Consider the following 25934-nt stretch of genomic DNA (forward strand, 5'->3'; position numbering starts at 1 on the left):
GGATGCATCTTCACACAAGCTTACATCATGGGGGAAAACTTACACACAGAAATAACATAAAACAACAATAAACTACATTTATATACTGCCTTTCACGATGGAAGGACATCCCAAAGGACATACCTCTCACAGCTATGGCCAGTGGTGTGCCCTCTGCAGCCCAAACATTCACCGGTTTCCAAGTCGCAGTGATCTACATGTCCATTGCACTGACATGGGTGACAGTTAGGAAAGCCCCAGTACCCAGGCTGGCACTGGTCACACTGACGGCCATAAACTCCTTCATTGCACTGGCATTGACCAGTCGTATGATGGCAAAATCCATGCACAGAACCTTCTGGCTGACAGTCACAGGCTATTACNAAAAAAGTCAAGAATTAATTGCTTTTCAACTTGGAACGAACAGCTTCTTTTCTAGGCAAGATATAGATTTTTAAAGGTTGCTATTAAAAGCTTGACAAGCTTTCAAAGAAAGATTAATTTATTCTATAATCGTTTAGCAAAGCCCAAATAATGCCTTGAGGGGACATGCCTCAAATGCAATTAAATGAATACTTAACTCTCTCAATAACTCCAAGGGTAAATGATTTATTTTCCTATTACTGTAGCAAACTATTTCCTAAACATGTTGTGTCTTGGCTTCCATGCTTCTTCCTAATGTCTTCTAGGTGTTAACAACAACAACTTGCATTTATATAACACCTTTTGTGTGGGTAGTGCCAGTCGGGGAGCGGCAGCAGGACAGCGCGGGGAGGAGCCTGGGCCTACTGACCCAGGTACTTAAACTCGACGCCGGAGCGAGTGCAGCTCGGCAGCGAGGGGATGGAGGTGTGGGGGCGGAGCGGGGGAACTGCGACGTCATAGATTAGTTTTCAGGTGAGTGCGCGCACACAAAAAAAAAAAAAAAAAAACAAACTCCGCGCCCCCCCCCCCCCCAGGGCTCACATCAGAGCCCACTATGGTCCTGTTGGGTTCGATGCCCCAATCTACGGGATAATGCCATCCACCTGACCGCTCGCTCCCGGTCCCCGCGTGCGCACTATGGCTGCCGCTTTGACCCGAGCCCCCTCACCCCCTCCCTCCCGCCCCCCTCCTCTCTCCCCCCAAACCCTCCCCCCTCTCCATCTCTCCCGCTCTCTCCTCCTCTCTCTCCGTCCCTCTCGTCTTCTATCCCCACTTGACCCTCCCACAACCTCCCTCTGCTCCAGCCTGGGAATCCTCCGCCGGGCTCACCGCGGCACTCGGCGTTGGCTGTCCAGCAGCAGCCACACCGACTGCCCCATTCCCCACCACACTCGCCAGCCACCCCGGACACAGACCCGGGGAGTCAACCTCTCCTCCCTCATCCCCATTCCCCCCACCCCTGCCTCACAACCTGGACCCCCCTCCCCTCCCACACACCCTTCTGTCAACCGCTCCCTCCACATCGGACTGCAAAATGTCCGCTCCCTCTGCAACAAGGCCCTGGTCATCAACGATCTCATCCTTGATGAGAACGTTGATATCATGGCCTTGACAGAAACCTGGCTCACCCCAGGCGACACCTTCCCCCTCACGGAGGCCACGCCACCCGGCTACACCTCCCACCACATCCCCCGCCCCAACCGCCGTGGCGGTGGTGTTGCCCTTATCTCAAGGACACCACTTGCCCTATCCCCCTACTCCTCTGGCTCTTTCCCCTCCTTCGAGCACCTCACCCTCTCCCACCCCTCATTCCTCTCCCTTAAAATCCTCCTCCTCTACCGGCCCCCTAAAACCTCTCCCACCTTCATCTCTGACATTTCAACACTCCTCACATCTCTTTGCCTCTCCTCTGATCGCCTCATCATCCTGGGCGACTTTAACCTACACTTCACCCCCTCCTGCTCCATCTCCACAGACTTCTCTTCCCTGCTCTCCTCACTCAACCTTTCCCTACACATAAACTCCCCCACTCACAGTCACGGCCACCCACTCGATTTGGTGATCACCCGGGGCCTCAGTGTCTCGGATGTCACTATTACCGACAAGGCCATCTCCGACCACTACTTCATCTCCTTCACCACCTCCACCCCCCTCCCCACCTCCACCAGACCCACCACCATCTTCTACCGCCCTTGGAAGAAGTTACCCCCACAATCCCTAACCGATGCCTTGGAGTCCTCTGAACTCCTCTCCCTCTGGCCTTCAACCCTCACCGACCCCTCTTCTCCTCTCTCCCTCCTCCACAATATCCTCTCCTCCACACTCGATACTCTTGCCCCCATCACTTCCCGCACTGTCTCCTACTCCCGCTCCTCCCCCTGGTACACCACCCACCTCCGCTCACTGAAATGCCAGGTGCGGGCTGCTGAGCGCACCTTTGTCAAATCTGGCCTAACGGTCCACCGACAAATCTGGCTGGACCTCCTCAAAATTTACCGCTCCACTCTAGCCTCGGCCAAGTCGTCCTTCTACTCCAGGATAATCCTGGAGGCGAAGAACAACCCCAGGCTACTGTTTTCCACCACATCCCGACTCCTCCGTCCCCCCCGCCACCCCGCGCAGGTCATCTCCTCCAACCTTCACTGCGAGGAGATGCTGGATTTCCTTGAATCCAAGATCAAGGGAATCCGCTCCGCGGTCACTTCCCCTCCAACTTCCACCCACCACCCACCCCTTCCCTCCCACACTCCGACTCCTACCCATCCTCCCCTACACACCTTCGTACCCGTTTCCCCACCCTCTGTCACTGAACTCATCCTATCCCTAAAACCAACCACCTGCTCCCTTGACCCCATCCCCACTCCACTCCTTATCTCCCAGCTCCATTTTCTTGCCCCACACATCACTGACATCATAAACCTGTCCCTCTCCTCTGGCTCTGTCCCCATTCCATTAAAAACTGCCATCATCACGCCCACCCTGAAAAAACCCTCCCTTGATGCGTCGCAGCTATCAAGCTACCGGCCCATCTCCAACCTCCCCTTTCTCTCCAAGGTCTTGGAAAGAGTTGTCGCCTCCCAACTGCGCTCTTTCCTCTCCACCCATTCTCTTTTCGAACCCCTTCAGTCAGGTTTCCGTGCTGCTCATAGCACAGAAACTGCCCTGGTCAAGGTCACCAATGATATCCTGACCATCTGTGACCAGGGCTCCCTCTGTCTCCTCGTCCTCCTCGACCTATCGGCAGCATTCGATACGGTCGACCACGCTATCCTACTCCACCGCTTGTCCTCCCACCTCAACCTTCAAGGCACTGTCCTTGAATGGTTTAGCTCTTACCTTTCCCACCGTCTTCACTTCGTCTCAACGAATGGCTTCTCCTCCACCCCCCGTACTGTCTCATGTGGTGTCCCTCAGGGCTCTGTCCTCGGTCCCCTCCTCTTCACCCTCTATATGCTCCCCCTTGGTGACATCATCCGCAAACATGGGGTTAACTTCCACATGTATGCGGATGACACCCAACTCTACCTTTCCTCCTCTACTCTCAACTCCACGACCACCGATGTCCTGACAGCCTGCCTGTCCGACATCGAGTCCTGGACGAGAGACAACTTTCTTCAGCTCAACGTGCGAAAAACCGAGGCCCTCCTGATTGGCTCACGTCAGCGCCTCCGCACCTCAGGCGCTGACACCATCAGCATCCAAGGCTGCACTCTCCACCTCTCAAAGCCAGTCAGGAACCTCGGCGTTTTGTTCGACCCTGAGCTGTCCTTTCTCCCTCACATCCGCACCACAACTGGCACCGCCTTCCATCACCTCCGGAATATCGCCAGATTACGGCACTACCTCACCCCTCACGCCGCTGAAACCCTGGTTCACGCCTTTGTCACCTCAAGGCTGGACTATGGGAACTCTCTCCTCGCCGGCCTTCCCGCCACCTCCCTCCACAAGCTGCAGGTCATTCAGAACTCTGCAGCTCGTGTACTGTCCCGCACCAGGCTTCGCGACCACATCACTCCCACCCTCGCTCGCCTCCACTGGCTCCCCATCCCCCAGAGGATTGATTTCAAGATCCTCATCCTCACCTACAAGGCCATTCACGGCCTTGCTCCCTCCTACCTCTCCAACCTACTATCCCCCTACCTACCTGCCCGTACCCTCCGTTCCTCTGGCTCCGGTCTGCTCCACGTCCCCCGCCCCAACCGCCCTACTATCGGTGGTCGGGCCTTCAGCCTCTCAGCCCCCAGGCTCTGGAACTCCATCCCCCAGTGCCTTCGCCTTGCTTCCTCCCTTTCCTCCTTCAAGGCCGGTCTCAAAACCTTTCTCTTTGACCGTGCCTTCAGCTCCCCTCTCGACTCTCTTCCTCCTCCTCGCTCCCTCCCTTCCCTCCCCTCACCCTGACCATTTCCCCCCTCCTCTCTCCCTCCCTTCCCTCCCCTCACCCTGACCATTTCCCCCCTCCTCGCTCCCTCCCTTCCCTCCCCTCACCCTGACCATTTCCCCCCTCCTCTCTCCCTCCCTTCCCTCCCCTCACCCTGACCATTTCCCCCCTGCTCGGGTCATGACCCAACTGTGCAGCGCCTTGGGACGTCCTCCTGACGTGAAAGGCGCTCTATAAATGGAATCTTGTTGTTGTTGTTGTTGTTGTTGCATCGGGTTAATTACTTCCTATATAAATACATACTTCCTGCTTGGTGGTGATGGTACTAAAACTGCCTTTTACAAACTTATCAGTATCATAGAATTATACAGCACAGAAGGAGGCCATTCGGCCCATTGTGTCTGTGCCAGATCTTTGAAATGAGCTGTCCAAATCAATCCTACTCCCCTGCGCTCTCTCCATAGCCCTGCAAAATTGTCCTCCCCAAACCTGCACTTCTTCTGTTGATTTGATGCCAAAAGGTTGTTAGCCTTGCTCTAAACTTCCCCTTATCCCCTTATTATTATTATTATTATTATTATTATGCTACATGAAAAGGTCTTACAAGAAGTGCAATTTTTGGAACAATGCAGTGCACAGTGAGAATTCCCCCAATTACACAAACTAATCAGTTTACACTTACGTCTGCAGCCATTTGGACCAAAGCTGTAGGTTGCAGGAATACATCGGTCACAGTTTCTTCCAACTACATTGGAGCGACATTGGCACTGTCCACCACTGGGATCACAAACTAAGCTGAGAGAGCCTTGAGGGTCACACTGACAAGCTAGAAATTGGAGAGAATAAGAAGTATTCAAGAAAGCAACATCACTGAAGGAAAAAATGTAATTGTAAAATAATCCTTGCATTTGATGTAGCACCTTATCACATCATCAAAACTTCTCAATGCCCTTCACAGAATATAATGTAGAGTGGTGTGACTTTGAGTATTGGTAGGCAAATGCCTAGAACTACATCATTAGAATAAAACACAGAATCATTAGAACAAGCACAGAGTGAACTTTTTGTCCATCAACTGCACTGTTTCCCGTGAGCTAGATAAAATATGTATCACCATGAGAAATTTACAATTGTTAATACAATTTACACTTGTATAGATAGTGCTGTTCACGTCCCAAAGTGCTCAACAATTCCAGCTGGGCAACAAAGTAAAATTTATCTTTGGAGGGAGTTGAACAAATGAAGTAAAATTTCCATCACCGATCCCAAAGGGATCTATACACACTAGATACAATAGCTCCTGGACAATATGTTCTAATCCAAATTATTTAACTTGGTTTATTACAAGAATGTATGGCCAAAAAAATGTTCAGGCCAATACAAACCTTAAACCAGATATCCCATCATCTCTTAAGGATACAGTTCACTATTTCTGATGGGACTAATAATGTAGAGAAGGGAACTTAATGGACTTCTCATAGCTATACTCCCTCTCAAGGCCCATTCGCTTTCTAACCAAACTCTGGTCAACTAACACAAAATGGATGTGTTAGCTGACCAGATGCTGAGAACCTTTGGATATAAACCTGATCACATACAATCTGAAAATCATATATTATATTATGAAAATTATATTCATTATACTATACTATACTAATTTGCATATCTCCCACAAATAATTCCATGAAGCATTACCCATACTTCTTTTAAAGAAACAGGATGACTTCCCCTTGTGGCTTACAGAATAACATGCCCATAAAATCTTCTGAGCTTTTTCATCATTAGTACTTTCTACCAATGGTGTAAGTCATGTCTCACTTTTTGTTTTGATAAGAACAATTCCCACAGAACGACCCTGAAAATAATGTTGAGTCCAATCCATCTGTAGGTGAAAACTGGCCATCATGTTCACAGTTTCTCTCATTCTGAGGCTACTTTATTGAAGCCTCATATAACCTAATACAAAGGAACCTAATTTTAACATGGTTAACTGCCCCCAATGGCTCACTGATCATCCAACAAGCATAAAAAAAAGCTGCCTTTCAGGAGTCAGGCCAACACTGATATCACTTCCTGCATGTACCCATGCATAGAACATGCAAGAAACACCACTGATGTCACTTCCTTCATGACAAGATGTCAGCGGCGAATTCAGTGCTAATTCCACAGGAAATGACATTGTGGTGCTTCTTGCACATGTGTGCAATACACAGGATGTGGTGTCACCGTAACCCAATGACTTGGAAGTCAGACTCTGCAAATCTTTGGACACCTCTCTCAAAATAATTTTGGCTTATTCCATCCCTCATCTTAACAAAAGAATTCCGAAAAACTATCAATCTGACCATGTCTTTGGTCAACATCCTGAAATTCTTCTTCCTATCCTCACTGCTCCCCATTATGTTTGAGGGGTTTATCCCACTTGAAAGGCACAGTATAATGTTTTGCTCACACATCCATTTTAAATACTTTTGTGCAAAATATACATACAAAACATCAACAAAGGGCCTAAACAAAATAATATCACTGATAATACATACACAAGGCACCATCATGGATTATTGAAGAAATACTTGAGATGATGTTCCTACAGACATCGGTCATGTGAGCCTTAGTAATGCTCCGACTATTCTCTAGGCAACGGTACCGCTGAAAGGTTTCCCAGATTCTGTTTGTGAGGCCATCACTCGTTTCTCCTGCAGAGAATATCTGCAGTGATTTGCAGTGGGGCATGAGCACAAGCTGTAACAAGGATCAATGGTAATGGGTGTTAGCTTGTAAAGAAGATAATAACCAAAGTTACAATGAAAATAAAAAATTATAATAATCCTTGGATTTGATATAGGGCTTTATCACATCCCAAAACGCTTCACGGTGTATAGTGTAGTGTGGATTGGTTCTGTATTTTGTGGGCAAAACACAACAGGCAGTTTACGCACAGCAATGTCTCACCAACAGCCATGGAAAGAGTGACCAATTTTATTTGGGGAATTTGTTGGCCAGGACAAGAAGAAACTCCCTTCTCTTTTCGAAAAGTGCCATGGGATCTTTAACGTCCACCTGAACAGGCAGATGGGATCTCAATTTAACGTCTCAACCAAAGCACAGCATCTCCAATAATGCAACCTCCCCAATAAAAACTCACCACGCTCAAAATTTTATGATGAAGTATAAAGTTAACATTTTAATTTTGTGGATTAGTAAATACTGCACCGAAAGACCCATTCTATAAATGAATGCATACCATTGTTAAGAAGAAATACATATGTGCAAGCATAATATACAAAACCTTTAATTAGAAAGTTCAAAAAGTACTCCAGGGAGTTACTTTATACTAATTGCTGAAGCAGTAATCTCTTCACTTCCATGAACCAAAGTCCAATTTTAATCTTATAAATCCATAGCAAAAATTACTCAATGTAAAATAACTTCCCAGAATTTATTAACAAGTGAAATTGTTTGGTCCCATTACCATGCACTGCTAAATAATTGCAGAATATACGTACCGAATCTATGAGTGTGTAAGGAGTTTCTATTTCATCGTTAGCAGAGTATTGTGGTAATTCTAAACGGATAGTGTAGTTTAGTCCTTTTTCAAAGCATACAGCCTGAGGTAGAACAACATACCTAGAGGAACATTTTTGAGCAACACAACACAGTTAGCTCAACACCGTAAAATCCTACTCAGCCTTCAATTTTCAAATTAACTTATGTTGAAGTGATTTAGATACAGTCTTGCTCTAATGGCTCATTTCCTCTTTTTTTAATGTTTAATTGAAAAAACTACAGACGAATCAGTGCAGGACTCAAGTTGTACCAACCTTGATCCTGAAGGAAGAGAAACCAATTGGTTGTCATCGTCAGGAATTGTATTCCCACATCGACTACTTGTATGAATCTTACTAGGGCGGAAGACAGTTATTTTTGCCTCTTCCCAGTTCTTTGGCAGCTGAATAGAAATCAACACATTATACATTTATAACAAGATTTCAAGTAAAAGGCAAAATTATGAAGGCAGTAAATCTGAATTAGAAACAGAAATGCTGAAAATAGATAGGATGTCAACAAGCAGTTTGGAAAAGGTTAATGTTGAAATTATAACCATTTATCAGGGTCAATCTATCCTTCATTTTATGATGAATTGCCTACTGTGCATTTTCAGCAATTGTTTCTATTTCAGGTAGTTTTGGAAAATAACCTGTGGCTCATAGCGAATCACTATATCGTATTCCATGGAGTATGGAAGATTATCTATGTAGAATTCCACATATGCTCCTTCAGGAACTCGTACAAATCCAATCCCAGTCCAGGTTGGAGAACGATCATCTGGATATTTTCGCTGTACAATAGTTGTTCCCTGCAAGTAATGGTCACAAATGTTTAAGAGTGCAAAGACAAATGCCCTTCCAGCTCAATTCCCCATCAAAATGAACTTACAGGTCCAAAGTTCCCCTCCTCTGCCTCATAAGTGTAGTGGTCCAGTGCAATAAAGTAAAACCCAGACTCGACTTCATTGCAGCGGCGTCCAACCATGTGGTGTTTGCACTTACACTGCCCCGTCTCTGCAGAACAACTTCAAGGCAAAACAAGAATCAATGGCCCCTTTTCAAATTAATGTGAAAATACCTGTATTGAAAGTTGCAAAGGCTGTGATTCTCCTCTAAAGAGCAGGCAGCACAAACAAACAACATAGAACCAATCATAAGTCAGATCTCATTTGGACTATTATGTTCAGTTTCAGCACAAAACTTCAGAAAAGATAATAATAATAATCCTTGCATTTGATATAGCGCCTTATTGTATCTTCCAGACGTCTCTAAGTGCTTTGCAGAATATACTGTAAAGTGAATTGACTGTATATTTTGTGGACGAAACACAGCAGCCAATTGCGCACAGCAGCATCCCACAAACAGTCGTGGATTGATTGACCAAATTATTTTAATTTATTTTGAAGGAATTAGTACCCCCGGAAAAGCAATCCACCAATCGACTAACAACCGGCTTCCTACTTACTGCAAGGTAAACAGGGGCATGTGGAATAAGGAAACTTGGCCAACATTTAGCCCTGCTGGGAATCAAACCTAGGTCCTCTCACTTGTGAGGCAAGTGCTCTAATCATTGAGCTACAGGACTCCACTGGCCTTGGAGGAAGTCCATAGACAATTAACCAAAATGATACCTGGGATGAAAATGATTAACCGTCATGAAAGGCTGAGTAAACTAGGGTTATATTCAGAGTTCATGAGGTTATGGGCTCATTAGATTGAGGTGTTCAAAAAAAGGAAGGATTTTTGACAAAGTGAGAAATTACTTCACTTTAATTAGGAAATTCTTAAACTAAGAAGGCAAAAAGCGACCCCAGAAAAACATTCTTCACATAAAGGGTTGTGATAATATGGAACAGACTGCTTCAGAAAGCCATAGATAAGCTTTAAACACAGAATACATTAAGGCATTCGAGACAGATAACTGATGGTCTAGGAGTATCTAACCGCTGGACTGAGTTGCAAAAGCTGCTTTTGATCAAATCTCTTCAATGATTGTGTTAAAATGGTTGCAAGCAACAGTGTTGACTCAGTTTTAGTGCAGTAAGCTTTGAAGAAAGATTATAGAAGCTGCCCTTACTCATTGTTGTAAGATCCCCCCTGGTCACAGTCACAAGGGCGACATCCATCCAAATCATTGCTTAGTCCCCAGTGTTGAGGCTGTAGAACAATATACCATTATGTCTTTAACATCACATGACCAAAGGCAAGTCATTAAAGTGAAATTAGTTGTGCACGCGCCACTAAGTTTACGTGAGAAAGCAAACAAATCAATGTACTGAAGCACTTTATATAGCTGGAAGCATATACTCTCATTATACACAAAAGCCATGTTGTTGCTGTTCAAAAACAAATAATTCTAAGAACTTTCTCAAAACAAGAGGCGAAAGAACAAACCATAAAAAAAATGTTTCAGCAAACCTCTGTTTAGCGATGCTTTATTCAGTTCCTACATTGTCAAGCATCACCAATTTAAGGCTTTAATTGAGCATGATTAGCTTATCTACCTTTGGTAAGGTTTTCCACATCCTTCAAAAAAGAGTTGACCCGCTACAAAGAAATGAATATTCCATCGATGGAGAATAAGAAAACTCACGGGGGCACTGCACAAGTTTGTGGCCTGCTCAGGTTCTGCCTTACAAAATATTTCATTCTGGAATAGAACCTCCATTCTCTTGAATGAGGCAGCAGAGACCATGGCCATGTAACGCACCCGCACAGGTCATACAAAAATCAAGGAGGTAAGTAGGAAAGGCTTTGCATATTCGGGTTGAACTAATATTTTAAAAAAAGGAAAACACAGCCGAACAAAGTAATTATGCCAAGTAAGCAGAGAGAGAGAATTCCAGGATATGATTGTGAAGCTAATGTGGGAGCAGCAAAACTTCAGACCAAGAATATCATCCTCATTGGTTAAATAATTTTCACAAAGTCTTCTTAGCCGAGAATAGTTTGCAATATGGGTCATGTAAAACAGAAGAAAACAAACATTTGTTTAATAACTATTATTTATCATAAGCAAATCTTCTGAGCTCACACAAAAGCTTGCTTGGTAATAATTCAAACAGCAAACCATTTTCTAGATGTTGAAGACATCCGAATTCTCTTCCAAAGTAACTAGCCTTTGCATGACAGATGACATATCCTCAGTTTTACTTCAGTAGAATTATTTCAGTATATGCAGTTTTCTTACCAGACACTGATCACAGTTCCTTCCTTTTACCAAACGTTTACAGTAGCAATTTCCTTTTTGATCATCACATGGATTTCCTCCTGGATGAGTGCCCAAATGGTTACAGGTACATGCTGCATGACCAAAACAGGAAAAACAAAATTTAGCTCAAGACTTTTACAGGAGGATTATTTGTAAATCACAAAATAATTTGTGTTCAAGTGATACCCAGTAAAATAATTTCTCCCACATTTTGTCAAGAACTGATATGAAACTCCAAGAGGAACAGTATTATTAATGTCTATATTTACTAATAAGCAAAACAAAGTCAGAAACAGTTAACTATCAATTTGTTTTTAATTTCTCCCTCCTCCCCACTCACTTTTTTCTCTTCTCCAGAATTATTTGACTTATTTCTTCATTTGTAGTACAGTTCCACGAGTGTCCTCCAATACTTTGGGTAATACCAATACCTTGAGTCCACTTTTCATGTATGAGTTTAGATACTGGTGATGGCAGGCTATTTGACGTCAGATTAATCATGATCTCTGCACAGTCAAATATGCTGCCAATATGCAAAGAAGAAGGCTTGCATATGGATAATAACCACTTGAACAAGCAACTGGAATCCATAACCCAAGAATAATAACCTAGTGTTTGAATTGCTATGTAAATGCAAATTGATTAGAAAATTAAGTGAGTGTTACATAGACAAATGCAATACTCAGCTGTACCAGCAGCATCCCATAAACAAGTTGAGTAGCTAATAAATGTGAATTTGGATTAGGAGTTTTTTTAAAAAAAGGAGTCAAAGTAGTTCTCAGTCGTAGAAGTGAGAACTTGGAGGAGAAATCATGGTGATTAGAAATGCAAAAACATTACCAAGTAAGCCTAGTGATAAATAATCTCACTTTGACATGATGGATACGGTAACAACCTATGGAATCTATTCTTTACCATATTTTTCTGCCACAAGTTTCTTCCCCCATCCCCCACATTGTTAAAACAGAAAGAAAGATATGCAACAAGTAATAGATACAGAACCAGAATGTGTTCATTGAAACACATTCTCCTTCTTCTTGCAAGCCATTTTAAAAAGAGACATTTTTGGTGGAGACAAAAGCGTTTCAATTTTTCATTCCATTCGTGACTCATGTGCTGAGCGGTTGAACTTTGCAATCATGTATGTACAAAAGGGATTTTTTTTTCTGTATAAAGCAAATACCGTGAATGATGAGGTCATTGAAGTTTGGTTGACTCATTAATTTATTAAAGGACTCTAGCTATGCTTTTGAGTGTGTGTGTCCGCAACATTGCCAGACTCCACCACTGCCTCACCCCTCAGGCTGCCGAAACCCACACCTACACATTCGTCGCCTCAAGGCTTGATTACGGGAACTCCCTCCTCATTGGCTTTCCAAACGCTTCCCTTCACAAGCTGCAGATCATCCAAAACTCTGCAGCTCGTGTACTCTCGTACACCAGGCTCCGCGACCCCATCACTCCCACCCTCGCCCGACTCCACTGGCTCCCCATCCCCCAGAGAAGCGAGTTCAAGATCATCGTCCTCACCTTTAAGGCCATCCATGGCCTTGCCCCCTCCTATCTCTCTGACCTGCTGACTCCCTACCAACCTGCCCGCTCCCTCCGCTAATCAGGCTCCATGTCTCCCGCCCAACTATCGGTAGCCGGGCTTTCACCCTCTCTGCCCCCACCCTCTGGAACTCCAACCCTCGCCTCGCTTCCTCCCTTGCATCCTTCAAGGCCAGTCTCAAGACCCTTCTCTTTGATTGTGCCTTCGGTCTCCTTCCCACCTCTCTGCCTTTCCTCACCCCTACCCCACCCCTCCCCCATGCTCGGGCCCTGACATCTGACTGTCCAACACTTTGGGACGTCCTCCCGACGTGAAAGGCGCTCTACAAATGTAATTTTGTTGTTGTTGTTGATTGTATGTAAAGTGGGTTTTCAAGCCCGTCTACTACAGAAATCTGATCAGCGACACCCAAGTCCGATTCACACATTAAGATAACAGGCATACGCAACACATGGACAGTTCTGCTCAGATCAGCTGGGCTTGTTAAAAAATATAACATTACCACAAAGTTTAGGGAGAGAGACAGACAAAAAAAGAGGGAAACTGCAGGCAGCACACTCATGGAAAACTGTCCATTTTTGTTTTCAGAAAATGGTTAGCTACTTACAGCTGCATCCCACTGGATTATCTTCACTTAGCCCATAGTAGCTCTCTTTGCACAGATTACAGCGTTCACCCTCAACATTTGCCTTACAGCGGCACTGTCCAGCAATGAGACCAGTTGACAGGTCTGTATAGCGGTCACAGGCACCTCCTTGCAGTGATCCGTCAGGGTCACAGTTACATGCTGCATAAAATAAAATCAAAACATAAAAACAGGACCTATCAATCAATATTTAAAACATTTAAAAAGATCTTTCCTTTTTCTAAATTCAATACCAATCTTAAGGGAAGCACCCCAAGTCATACCCCACAAATAACAAAATGCAAGCCTCATTCAACTGAGTTAATCCAATCAAATGTCAAAACATAATTTGTTCACTTTTCAGTTTATAAAGTACATATTAGAACTCAAATACTTTGAAAATGGTTTATAGTCCATGCATCTCCTCGAAGATTGTTTCAATTTTACATATTAGTATAAATTAGTAAATCTTAAAATTGTAATTTTTTTAAAACCAAAAACTAGTCACAATAGAACCTTGCAACACATTTAGTTATCTAAAATCTGTGCAGAAAACTGGCTTGCTTTACATGGTATTGTCTCACTTCAGTAACGATGTTGTGTGTATGCAAAAAAAAAAGGGACTACTTTTCTTCTCGTCAATTCTACACCGTAACTTTCTACCACTACTCATTTCTCAGGAAGTCACAACAGTAGTGATTTAAAGGCCATTTTCAACTTGGGAAGCTGGGTGGATTTTTACACAATGAATGTGAAAGTGCTAACTGGTGATTGCTCCCCTTTATAATACTGGTTGAGATTGTAGAGACGCCCCTATTACTGTGCTATAATGTATATTAAGGGCACTATGCTGAATGTCCAAACATTTTGTTCGTACAGTAGCATTTAAAACGTATCCTTGCCATTCATGGTTTCCTTGCCAAGTATGATGCCATCAGATTAAAACGCAAACTAATCTAATGTTGTTGGAATGTTTCTGCTGGAATACTTTGCAAGACAAGTGACACTAGATAATTATTTGGGGAGGACAAGTTTGCAGGGCTATGGGGAGAGAGCGGGGGAGTGGGATTGAATTGGATAGCTCTTTTCAAAGAGCCGGCACAGACACAATGGGCCGAATGGCCTCCTGTGCTGTATAAATCTACAATTCTACGACTTGTCACAAATTTCGAGTATCAAATTATACAACTCACGTTCACAAATGTCATGAGCACGAATACTACGTTCCGGGTGCTGGTAGTAGAAAGGTTTGCATTGTTCACAGTGGTGACCCATTGTATTGTTCTGACAGTCATCACAAACACCCCCGCTAACATTACCAGAGGCCAAGTAGACAGCCATGTCAAAGTGACATTTCTCAGAGTGTCCATTGCAGTTGCACTCTAAAAAACAAAAAAACAGAAATTTCCGATTTACATATACAATGCAGATTCATTGGATCATACTGGTGTAGCGCTTTGTATATAAAAGTAACATTATTGTCAACTGGTACAAACAACAGGTTCTGATTTGATATAAAATGCTCATTTACTAAGTGATAATGCACGTTTGACCATGAGAAAATCATTAGTAGTCCAGTTTATTGGCACCAAAATAGAAAAGTGGTTCTATCTATCTCAATCCCACAGTCTCTTTGCTTCGCTTCCTCCCTTGCCTTCTCCAATGCCGGTCTCAAGATCCTCCACTTCGATCGTGTCTTCGATCGCCCTCCCACCTCTCTGCCTTCCCTCCCCCACCCCTCCCCCATGCTCGGGTCCTGGCCCTCGACTGTCCAGCGCCTTGGGACATCCTCCCAACTTGAAAGGCGCTCTATAAATGTAATTTTGTTGTTGTTTAGTGGCACTAAAATAGAAAAGTGCACCAGAGTTTTAATTGCTTTTTAGTTACCAGAGATTGGCCTATTCAGATGACAATCTATTGAAAAGAAATCAGTAAAAGAGTTTCCTGTTTTATTGGAGGCTTATTACTCTTGAATTGCAACTCCAACCATTGCCCTCATGCCATTCTGCAGTTAGAGAAAGTTAGAAATTGTATGTAGAAATTAAAACCCAAACGCCAAGGCATTAATATCTATTCAATATTTTAGAAATGCTTATTCTATTGACCCACTTTGACATGTATTGCTGTTGCGTCCTTCAGCAGGCCTCCAAGATAGATCATGATGGAAGTCCTGACACAGCTCACAGTTCAAACCTTTAGTGTTGTGCCGACACACGCATCTCCCATGTACCTAGAAAACACAACGTGGTTTAGTTGGTTCACCTCTGCTTCTTATTTATCGTATTTCCATCGCTATCGCCAAGCTTGAAATTTATTTATTCATTTATTAGTACCCCAATTGACCATTTTGTAAGTGTGTAAGTGCATTTCAAGATGCATTACAAATACATTGTGCATATCCTGTTGCAAAACAAAAATTTCCCCTGAATTCCCAAAATGGAATTGGTATTTCAGGCTAGTTCCTCTGTGATTAAGGAATCTTTCCTGAAAATAGCATCATTGTAGGCTTATTTCAGAATAATCCTATAAATATCAAACTTGTGCACAACTCAAATTGCTTTCTCTAGATTTCTTTCTATCATAAACAAACTTTCAAAAACATAATATTGGGATTGAATTTATGGTGTACAGCAGTGCTGCAGTATGGAGTCCTGTGGCTCAGTGGTTAGAGCGCTGGCCTCGCAAGTGAGAGGACTTGGGATCGAGAGGCAGGACAAAACCTTAGGCAAGCTTCCTTACTCCACACGCCTGTTTACCTAGCAGTAAATAGCAGCTCAGTTGTTAGTCGATTGTCGGATCACGTTTCCAGGGGTAACAATCGCTTCAAAAAAATAATTTGGTTACTCAATCCACGACCATTTGTGGGACACTGCTGTACGTAATTGGCTGCTGCATTTCACCAACAAAATATACAGTCAATTCACTTTACAGTATATTCTGTGAAGCGCTTTATAGACGTCTCAACGATGTCATAAAGTGCTATATCAAAGGCAAGGATTATTATTACTACAGAAGTGTATGGTCCATTATCCAAATCAGTAGGTTCCTCATCTGCTAACAATTATGGCAGGCGCTCTCACAGGGAGGGAACCAAGACAGCTTCTTCCCAGACTAATCTTCCTAATATCCTTCTTTCCAGCTGGTTCTAAATGGCATTTATGGAGATTGGGGAGGAGAGGGCTGGGAAGAAGTACATTGCCTTTGCAGTTACAGGTGGTGTCCAAATCAAGAAATAGACAAACAATGAGAAGACAAAAAAGTTTACAAAAAGCTTTAGCAAAACAATTACAGCATTCCTAAAGTATTCCTAAACTGTAATACAAGCTCTGCAGTAGGAAACTGTACACTACTATAGCTTCTAAGAGTTTGTTCACAAGTTCTCCCACTGCTTTGCTTCAAACAGCCAAAATATTTTACATGTCACAGGAAATAGCATGGCCAGGTCAGAGAAACTTTTCATCTGGTTTCATTTATGTAGCAACATGTACTGTGGAGAGGACTGTAATCTAGATTTAAGATTTAAATAAACTTCGCTGCCCTCCCACCGCCCCACACATTTTGTAGGAAGCCCAAAATTGCCGATGAAATATGTTCCATTTGAATTCTATTGTAGTCTACCTAGAAACACATAGCTCAATGTACTACTACATTGGGTGGGGGGGGGGACATGGGAGTTAAAAAAAGGTTGCTACAATTGGCTTCAGTGGCCCCTAAGCTAGAGTGGGGGTAGGAATCAATAAACCAGGCAGCTATCCCTTACAGACCAATGCAAGTGTGTGAACATTGGGCAAGGCAGAATTAACTCAGTTGCAATGGTTGCTGGCAACATTCTCTGTCTGGATACACAGATAAAAAAAAATGATTTGAGCGAAGTACTGGCATCTATACAATCCTATGCTAGTTGAAAGAGTCAGCACTTTTAAGTTGGGAGAAAACTGACAATAAAGAAGAAAGAGCAAGGGTGGATAGCAATAAGTACATCATGTTTAGTATAGGAAATAAAATATATTTTGATAACTCCAAAGCAAAGAAACTGTGGGGTAAATTTACTGACCAATCCATCGTCACATTGAGAAAATACTACCCCTTACACCCATGTCTAACAGTCAGCATTTTTGTACTTACCATTCCTTCCACTTCAACATCTTCATCATAATCATCATCTGAATCATGAACAGGAGCACACTCACTAGCATGTCCATAACAGAAACAGTTGCCACGAACTACCATGTCATAGATGGCATAGTAATACTTCTCTTTAATTTCTATTCGGGAATCCAACAAATTATCGCCCAGAGTATGGAGCTTGGTATACTTTATCCTCAAGTTTGTGATCTTCAACATATCTTCAAAATAGAAGGCATAAACCAAATTACAATCATTTCATGGAATCCAGTGTGAGAAATATTAATATTAACAATTAAATAAACATTCAAAAATGATTACATGCATGACATTTTCCATTGTACTCCAATATAAAACAACACCTAGCATTTATAAAGCGTCCTTCACATAGGGTAGCGTCCCAAAGTGCTCGACAGTGGCAGAGTCTGACACTGAGCCAGAGGGAGAGGAAGGTTACTGCAAACACAATCAAAAAAGGCTTCTAGGCATGATTTGAAGTTGGGAGAGATGGGGCAAGGCGAAGGGATTGAAAGAGATTTAAAGTTTGAGGCATAAAGCACGGCCACCGATGGTGGAGCGGAGGGGACGAGGGCCAAACAGGAGGCCGGAGCCAGACGAGCGGAGGCAGCGGGTGGTGGAGAGGGGGGTAGCAGATCAGATAGGTAAGGAGGTGCGAGGCCATGAAGGGAATTTGAAAACGAGCGAGAGGATCTTGAAATCAATCAGTTCGGTGATTGGGAACCAGTGGAACCTGGCAAGGATTCGTGTGATGAGGGCCTGAGTTTTGTGCGGGTGATTATCTAGGCAGCGGAAATTTTAATTAACTGAATTTTGTGTATGATGGAGCTGGGGAGACCAGCAAGGAGGGCATTGGAATAGTCCAGCCGGGAAGTGACGAACGCTTGAACGAGGATTTCAGCTGCATTGGTTGTGAAGTTTGGATGGAGGCGGGCAATGTGGCAGAGGTGGAAAAAGGCAATCCTGGTCAGGGAATGGATATGGGATAGAACGGAAAGCTGGGGATTGAATCTGACACCGAAGTTGCATAGGTTTGGTGAGTCTGAGAGAGAGCCCAGGGAGGTTGAGGAGTTCAGACCCGCAGGAGAAAGTTGACAAGAGCAAGAAGTATGGCTTCGACCTTGCCAACATTCAGCTGCAGGAAGTTTGCGCTCATCCAGGCCTCGATGTCCGTCAAATAAGCTGACAGAACATCAGCGGACTGGGAGTCGCAGCTGGAGAAATATAAGTAGATTTGGGTGTCATTGCATACATGTGGAAGTTGGCCCCATGTCTGCGGATGACATCGCCGAGAAGAAGCATGTTGATAAGGAAAAGGGGGCCAAGGATGGAGCCTTGAGGAACTCCGCAGGTGACTGGGCAGAGGTGAGAGGGAAAAAAAAAATTGCGAGATGTATTGTTGGCAGTTTGATAAGCAGGATGCAAACCATGGAAGTGCAGGCCCGCTAAGGTGGATGAGGGAGGAGAGGTATTGGAGAAAGATGGTGTGATCGACTGCTAAATGTGGTGGAGAGGTCCAGGAGAATGAGGAGGCAGAGGGAGCCCTGGTTACAGAGCGAGAGGATCTAATGTTACTTTGATGAGCGCTGTCTCTGTGCAGTGAGCAGAGCGAAAACTGGACTGGAAGGGTTCAAGAAGTGAGTGGAGGGAGACGTGTGAGCGAAGTCAATTTGCAATGATGCATTCCAAAACTTTGGCCAGGAAGGGCAGGTTTGAGATGGGTCTGAAGTTTGTGAGGTTGCAAGAATCAAAGGTAGTTTTTTTTTAATATAAGAGGAGTGATGACAAGTGAGTGAGGGGGATAGGACACAGCCTGAGGAGAGGGACTGGTTGATTGTGATAGTCAGCAATGGGCAGAGGGGGAGTTGGCCAGATCAGAAGCTGGGTGGGGGGGGGGAAGGGGTGGGGGGCACGGTCGAGGCAGCTGGTGGTGGGCTTCATCTGGATGATGGTGGAGGAAAGGGAGGAGGGAGACATGGGAGCAAAGGGTGGGGCCATAGTAGGAGAGAGTGATAAGGAGGCATGGGGGTGGGGAAGAGGTAAGTGGTGGTAGGCCTTTGGGGTGGGAGGAGGCAGCCAGGTGGATGTTGTCCATTTTAGTGCTAAAGAAACTTAGGACCTCTTCGCACTTGGCATCAGAAGTGAGGAATGAGAAGGGGCTTGGAAGAGGTCCTCTGTAGAGGAGAACAGGATTTTGGGGTCATTTTTGGCCTCGAGAATGACCTGCGAGTAGAAGATGGTTTTGGCTTGAGAGGGAGTGGCGATAGCTACAACGATGCTCAACAACGCAGTTGGCGGTGAACCGTGAGGTCACTTTTTTTTTGTCATCTATGCTTGAGCAACCGGGATTGGGATTTGAATGAGCGGAGATGACTGTTGTACCAGGGGTAGCAGGTAGGATTGCTGTGCTGAAAGGCCAACCAAAAGTGCAAAAATGAAGTGCTTCAAACAAACCATCAGTTTTGAAGACTTTTGGAAAATGTAATTGTTATGAAATTTAAGTTTATGAAATGTACAGCAAATATCACTTTTATGAGAACAATCAAAGATAGTGAAACATTTGCTTTGCTTAAACCAAATATCAGAAACTCTAAAGAATTGGATGCATAAAAATCCCACAGATTGCAGCATATAAGGACAAAGTAGCTATAGTTGTGCAGGGGCAGTTTTTACCCATTAATGTTTAAATCTACCAGATCAGTGGTTTCATAAACCATCAAAAAAATGTTGCATTCATATATAAACATTGATGGATGAAACGTCTATTTCTAATAGCAAATATATCTAATTAAATATTTAAATCCAACTTCCGTGTCTTCGGAATACAATAAAATTATGCAAAAATTTTAAAACGTAACGTTCTCTCCCTCCCAGTTTGAATGGGATATCTGTTGGCTGAATTGAGCAACAATTTGGCTTATACACAAGGTAAGTCTTGGAGGGGTTGGGAACATGCAAACATGCATTAGCTGAGTAACAGGGATGGGCAAAGGAGTGGGGTATGAGTGGTACAGTAATATAAACCACAGCAAACATGTGTTTGAACCTTCTGTATAACAAAGGATGGAAATTCAGAGCTTTAAAATGCTCCACAATATAGAAAGCTTTTCCTGTTAAAAGCAACTTCCCACAGAAACTAGGATACTCAAGTCAACAGGAAGCACATTGGCTAGGCAGGAAAAGGACTGTAAATCTACTCATCCAGTTTCTGCTGCGCAAATTGAAAAATAATAATGATCTGAAAATAGTTAGACCAGAAGTCTTGGCCGTCTTCTAATGTTGGGATTACACAGATTATGTGGCTGTATTTATTTCACAAAACACATTCAGTCCACTTTAAAAATTCTATAATAATGTACCTAGAAACACTAAACCATATTGATTATAAAAATCACAAATTTTAAGTTGGCCGATCTTAGTCAGAACTGTAGATGTGTGTGTATAAATCCTGTGAAGCACTTTGGGATATCCTCCTGACAGTATATCAAATGCAAGAATTATTATTATTGAGTTGATATGCTTAAAAATAAAACAGCTGAAATTGTCATGATTGTTTCTATATAAATGGACAGTACAAGTAAACTGAAACCATAAACTTTACTTTGTATTCTTTGACTGTATGGATCTTCAATTTTAAAGGCTGGATCCAAAACTCGATAGATAACCTGAAAATAAACAAAATACGAAAACTATTATAAATATAAATAGATGCAGCATGTGTTTTATACAGTTGCTTGATTGAAATATGTAAAAATGTGTAAAAGTTAATGAGTGTTGTGGTTTGAGGTTTCATGAGATGTAAATTTAATATATTGCAATATCACAATTAGTTTTTATTACAATATAATTTGGTCTTCATTATCAGTACCAAAATTCAACCCATTATCACTCACAACCCTAAAAATGATAAGGCTTTTAGAAAAAGTCCTTGATGAGCCTTAGTTTTCTACAACTCCATGGTGACAAAATTGAGGTTATCTTGCTCAGCTCTCATCAGCACCTCCTCAACTCAGGTGCTGACTGTTATAATAATCCTTGCATTTGATAGTGCATTATGATGTTTGAGATGTCTAAAGCACTTTACAGAATATACTGTAAAATGAATCGACTATATTTTGTGGGCAAAACACAGCAGCCAATTGCACACAACAGTGTCTAACCAGCTCACACAGACTGCGCAGAACCTTGACATTTTGTTAAATTTTTTAACTCCACTTTAAACATTTCACCTGGGCTTTGACCAAATCTGCCTCCACTACCCCCCCCCCACACTCCCCCACCCCCACAGGCGCACTCACACACACACTCCTAAAATTCTCATCTGCCCCTTTGCCACCTCCAGACTCTTATTTTTCCAACATCCTGTTCACTGGTCTCCTTAGCTCCACCCTCCACAAAATCCAAACCATCCAGAATTCTGCAGATTGCAAGTCAATCACCCCCAGCTACACTGGCTCACAATCCCGCAGCAGATTAACTTTAGATTCCTGTCCTTGCCTTCAAATGCCTCCATGGCCTTGCTCCACCGAGATTTCCTGTGACCCTACTCCCCAACAACTGCTCTACTAATCTTCCACTACTTTGTGATCCAATATTATGAGATGCTGTAGTCCTTAACACCCACATATCTTATCTTACAAGCACACAGTGAATACAATCTTTGTCAGATCAATTTTGGGAGCACCGTGTGTGTATTCACACATTCATACCTCAAATTATAAAATAAGAACAATTGGAGTACCTCTCACACTACTCTGGAGTGCAGATATGTGATCCTGATAACATTACCTATCTTTAGAAAAACTAAAATGCTTGGAATGTATTCAAAAACAAGTTGGAATTTACTTCCAGACTGAAATGCAAAACATTTAATTGTGTGGGATCTACCAGACAATGTGCTTTTAGTATGTTAATATTTAAAATCACAAACCTCTCCTTCGGTGGATGGCTCAATATCAGAGTAACGAGAGTCACAGATGACATCATCCACTTTGGTCAAAGGCCCAGTTAAAATCCCTGGAAAGGATGATTCGCAGTCATAAGCATAATATCTGTAAACCTGCCAGGTTTTACCAAAATCAGAAGATCGTTCAATCACCATTGCAGCTGGGCGAAAGGTCTGAGAAAGNAAAAAAAGAGAAAATATTTGTTCCTCTGTCACGAAAAGACTTGGATATTTAACCATGCAGCTTAAAACAAGAACTATATTCCAACAAATGGTGCTTATAAGCAATGAGAAATAAGACAGCAAGACTACATGGAAATTTCAAGCAAGTTAAAACTGGAAGCTCAAAACAAATTTTAATAATAATAATATAAATTGTCAGATCTGGGGTTAGTTCATTATTTTCTTCAAAGAACGATTAAATGAATGGATTTGCTTATTTTAAACAAGCAAAACGTGCATTCCAGTATACTCTTAATACTTTTTTTTGATTCAATATAAACCATAGCAGAACACTGCAAATAAAGGTGCTGGGAAGCCAGCACAGAGTTGGAGGGGAAAGGAAATGGTGAGAATTTACCACTTAATTTTTAACTACACACTGTTTTTTCAAATCCAGAAACTGTATTGAATAAGTAAAGGATTGAATAAAAAAACTAAGTGTGAGAAATAAGCAATGCTTTTTTAAAAAAAAGACTTAGGAATATCCTAAAGACAATCTATAAATTGTGCAGAATTTCTATGAACAATAAACAACAGGTGCAGCAGCTTTGCTACAATAGGAAAAGTAAATTCTCATTCATATTTGCTTTGCTGGCTCCAGTTAATATTTTACGATCTTAAAATAAGTATCAAATGACTGTTTGAAATGTTATTCCTCCCGAAATTAAATCAGAAGAATGACTCTGAAATTAATGTTCGATATCAGGTGCATACTTGGGTTTAATAAAGTAATTAACCTCATAGATCAGAATATATTTAGATGCTCATAAAACAACTACAAATTGCATTCATATAGTGCCTTTCATGTCTGGAGGCCATCTCAAATCACTGAATAGGCAATTGTTCCGCAAAAACTCAAATATATTTCTCATTGCCATTTATCTCTCCTTGCATCTCTGATTCACGTCAACCTCACTCGCTATTCACTAATGCAGAAAGTTATTTTGAAATGCAAGATCCATTTCTAGAAACAGAGGGAACAGTTCAACCAATGAACCTGTTCTGTTAGTTTATTAGAACTTGGAAGATCTTTTCATCCTAATGCCATCCTTTTACCATACAATAATTATATTCCAACAAATGGTGTTTATAAGCAATGAGAAATAAGACAGCAAGACTACATGGAGGTTAATACCTTTACTACCCAAGTATATATTTCTCTTTCAAACATCTCTATTGATTCAAACTCTACGATTTTTGGGGGCAGAGCATTTTCATCACTCTCTGGGTAAAGAAATGGTTCCTGACCTCAATTCAGTCTTGGTTCTGATTTTGAGGCTATTTCCACTTTATAATGGACCAAGGGGAAGAAAGAGTATTTCACCATCTAACTAGTTCATTTCTTTCAATATTTTAAATACCTCAATCAACTCACCCCTTAATCTCCTCTACTCTAAGGAATCAGTCCAGGAAATATACAATTCATTGTTCTCCCTATGCCATCCAGTCTCACCATCTATCTTTCAGTCCTGCGTAAAGATAACTATTAGAAAAGTTTCCCTCTCATCTTGTCTATTAGGAAATGCCTAGGCTCTACTAAGCAATTCTCCACACAGTTGAATGTATGTAATCAAGAACCTCACAAGGGAAATCCCAGGCACAGTCTTGCTTACCATAACTCCAGTACATCAATGTTTATTATAAGTCTATTTCTGGATCCAGTCTATACATTGTTTCCCATCTTTAAGACACTTTCAAACTCATACAATTTCAGAGTAAATATCTGTGAGCATTTCCCACCAAATAACTAACAGAATCAGCTTTTGTTTCAGAGTACTGTATAACATTGGGTGCCTTGCTCAACAAGCGATCCTATCATCATTCCAGCTGAGTAACCATCACTGCAATGGTCAGTAGAATCTGAAATGATTGAATTTCCTAACACCTCATTCAAACTAATAGCAGTCGTCACCATTTAACAAAATGACAAGACATTACAGAAAATGAAATCAAAAACATGTCATAGATACTTTAAAAGCACCTGGGGTGGTGAGACTAGAAACACTGGAAAACGTTATTCTCAAATGAGTAGAGCTTGTGCACACAGAGTCAGTATATGAGTACAAAGTTTGCTAAGTTAAGCTCCACCCCACAGAACAGGGGGTGAAGTCAGCATTGGACGTAGGAGGTTTAAACATGGTCTGGCATGAGTCCAGCTTGCTTTGGAAATAAACTCCTATCGGTCCCTTACTTGCTACAAATATTCAATTAGAGTGGGGAAGGATAAATTAAATAGTCAAGTTGTGTTAGCAAAATGCATTTTAGTATATTTTTAAAAAAAAGTATTTATTAAAAGCATAGATATTCTGGAAATTTAGCCACTTCAGTAATATGAGTCAAAGTGTCGACTAGCAAGTAGCTATTGTGAAAGTATGGTAACAGTCTTCAAAGGGCTGATAAAATAGGAATTTGCAATATTCTCACTATCCAGTAGAGCAACAAGTCTCACAGATAAAATATACATGATTGGCTTCTAAAAGGTGGGACGTGCACATCACTCTGGAATTGTAGTCACTTAGACTGAGAACACCATCCAACTCAAGAGACAACAACTTGCATTTATATAGTGCCTTTCACATGGACGGCGTCTCAGAGAGCTTAACAGTGACAGAGCCCAATGCTGAGCCAGGGGGAGGGGGAAGGTGACTGTAGGCACGGTCAAAGAGGAAGGTCTTCAAATGTGGCCTGAAAATAGGGAAAGGGGGGCAAGGAGAAGGGATTGAGGGAGAGAGTGCCACAGCTTTGAGGGGTAGAGGTTGAAAGTATGGCCACTGATTGTGGGGCGGAGTGTCCGGGGGACAAGGAGGAGGCCGGAGCTAGTCGGGCGGAGGCAGTGGGTAGTTGTGTAGAGAGAGAGCAGGTTAGAGACAGTGGGGTCCCAGGGCATAAAAGGATTTAAATGCAAGAGTCAGGATGTTGAAATTGATCGTTTCTATGACAGAGCCAATGGAGTTTGACAAGGACTGGAGTAATGTAGGGTCAGAGTTTAGTGCTGGTGAGAATGCAGGCACTGAATTAGTTGAATTCTGGGAATAGTGGAGCAGGGGAGACCGGCAAAGATGGCATTCGAGTAGTCGAGGCGGGAGGTGATGAAGGCATGAGCGAGGGTTTCAGCAGCTTTTGGAGTGAGGCACAGATGTACGCAGGCAAAGTGGCGGAGGTGGAGGAAAGCAGTCCTGGCCAGGGACCGGGTGTGGGGTATGAAGGATAGCTGGGGATCGGATTCGCTGAGTCTCTGGGAGAGATTGGGGAGGGTGAGGAGGTCTGAGCCGCAGGAGAAAAGACGTTGACGAGTGCCAAAGAGTATGGCTTCCATCTTGTCAATGTTCAGCTACAGGAAGTTTACGCTTATCCAGGCCTTGATGTCTGTCAGACAATTGACAGAACATCAGCGGACTGGGAATCA

At 42.8% G+C, this 25934-nt stretch overlaps 1 protein-coding gene across 1 annotated transcript in view; it reads right to left on the reverse strand.

Annotated features, from left to right (window-relative positions):
- Window positions 1-25934, reverse strand: part of LOC103190727 (laminin subunit beta-1) — an 80686-nt gene that overhangs the window by 48324 nt on the left and 6428 nt on the right. The window contains 15 exon segments of the mRNA XM_042335440.1: window positions 124-355; window positions 4965-5108; window positions 6823-7024; window positions 7789-7909; window positions 8104-8231; window positions 8481-8639; window positions 8720-8855; window positions 9908-9987; window positions 11021-11133; window positions 13201-13380; window positions 14412-14600; window positions 15328-15448; window positions 17344-17564; window positions 20963-21026; window positions 22292-22480. Of these exon segments, the coding sequence (XP_042191374.1) occupies window positions 124-355; window positions 4965-5108; window positions 6823-7024; window positions 7789-7909; window positions 8104-8231; window positions 8481-8639; window positions 8720-8855; window positions 9908-9987; window positions 11021-11133; window positions 13201-13380; window positions 14412-14600; window positions 15328-15448; window positions 17344-17564; window positions 20963-21026; window positions 22292-22480 (2279 nt within the window).

Source organism: Callorhinchus milii, unplaced genomic scaffold, assembly GCF_018977255.1.
Source record: "Callorhinchus milii isolate IMCB2004 unplaced genomic scaffold, IMCB_Cmil_1.0 Scaffold5, whole genome shotgun sequence".
Classification (NCBI taxonomy): Eukaryota; Metazoa; Chordata; class Chondrichthyes; order Chimaeriformes; family Callorhinchidae; genus Callorhinchus; species Callorhinchus milii.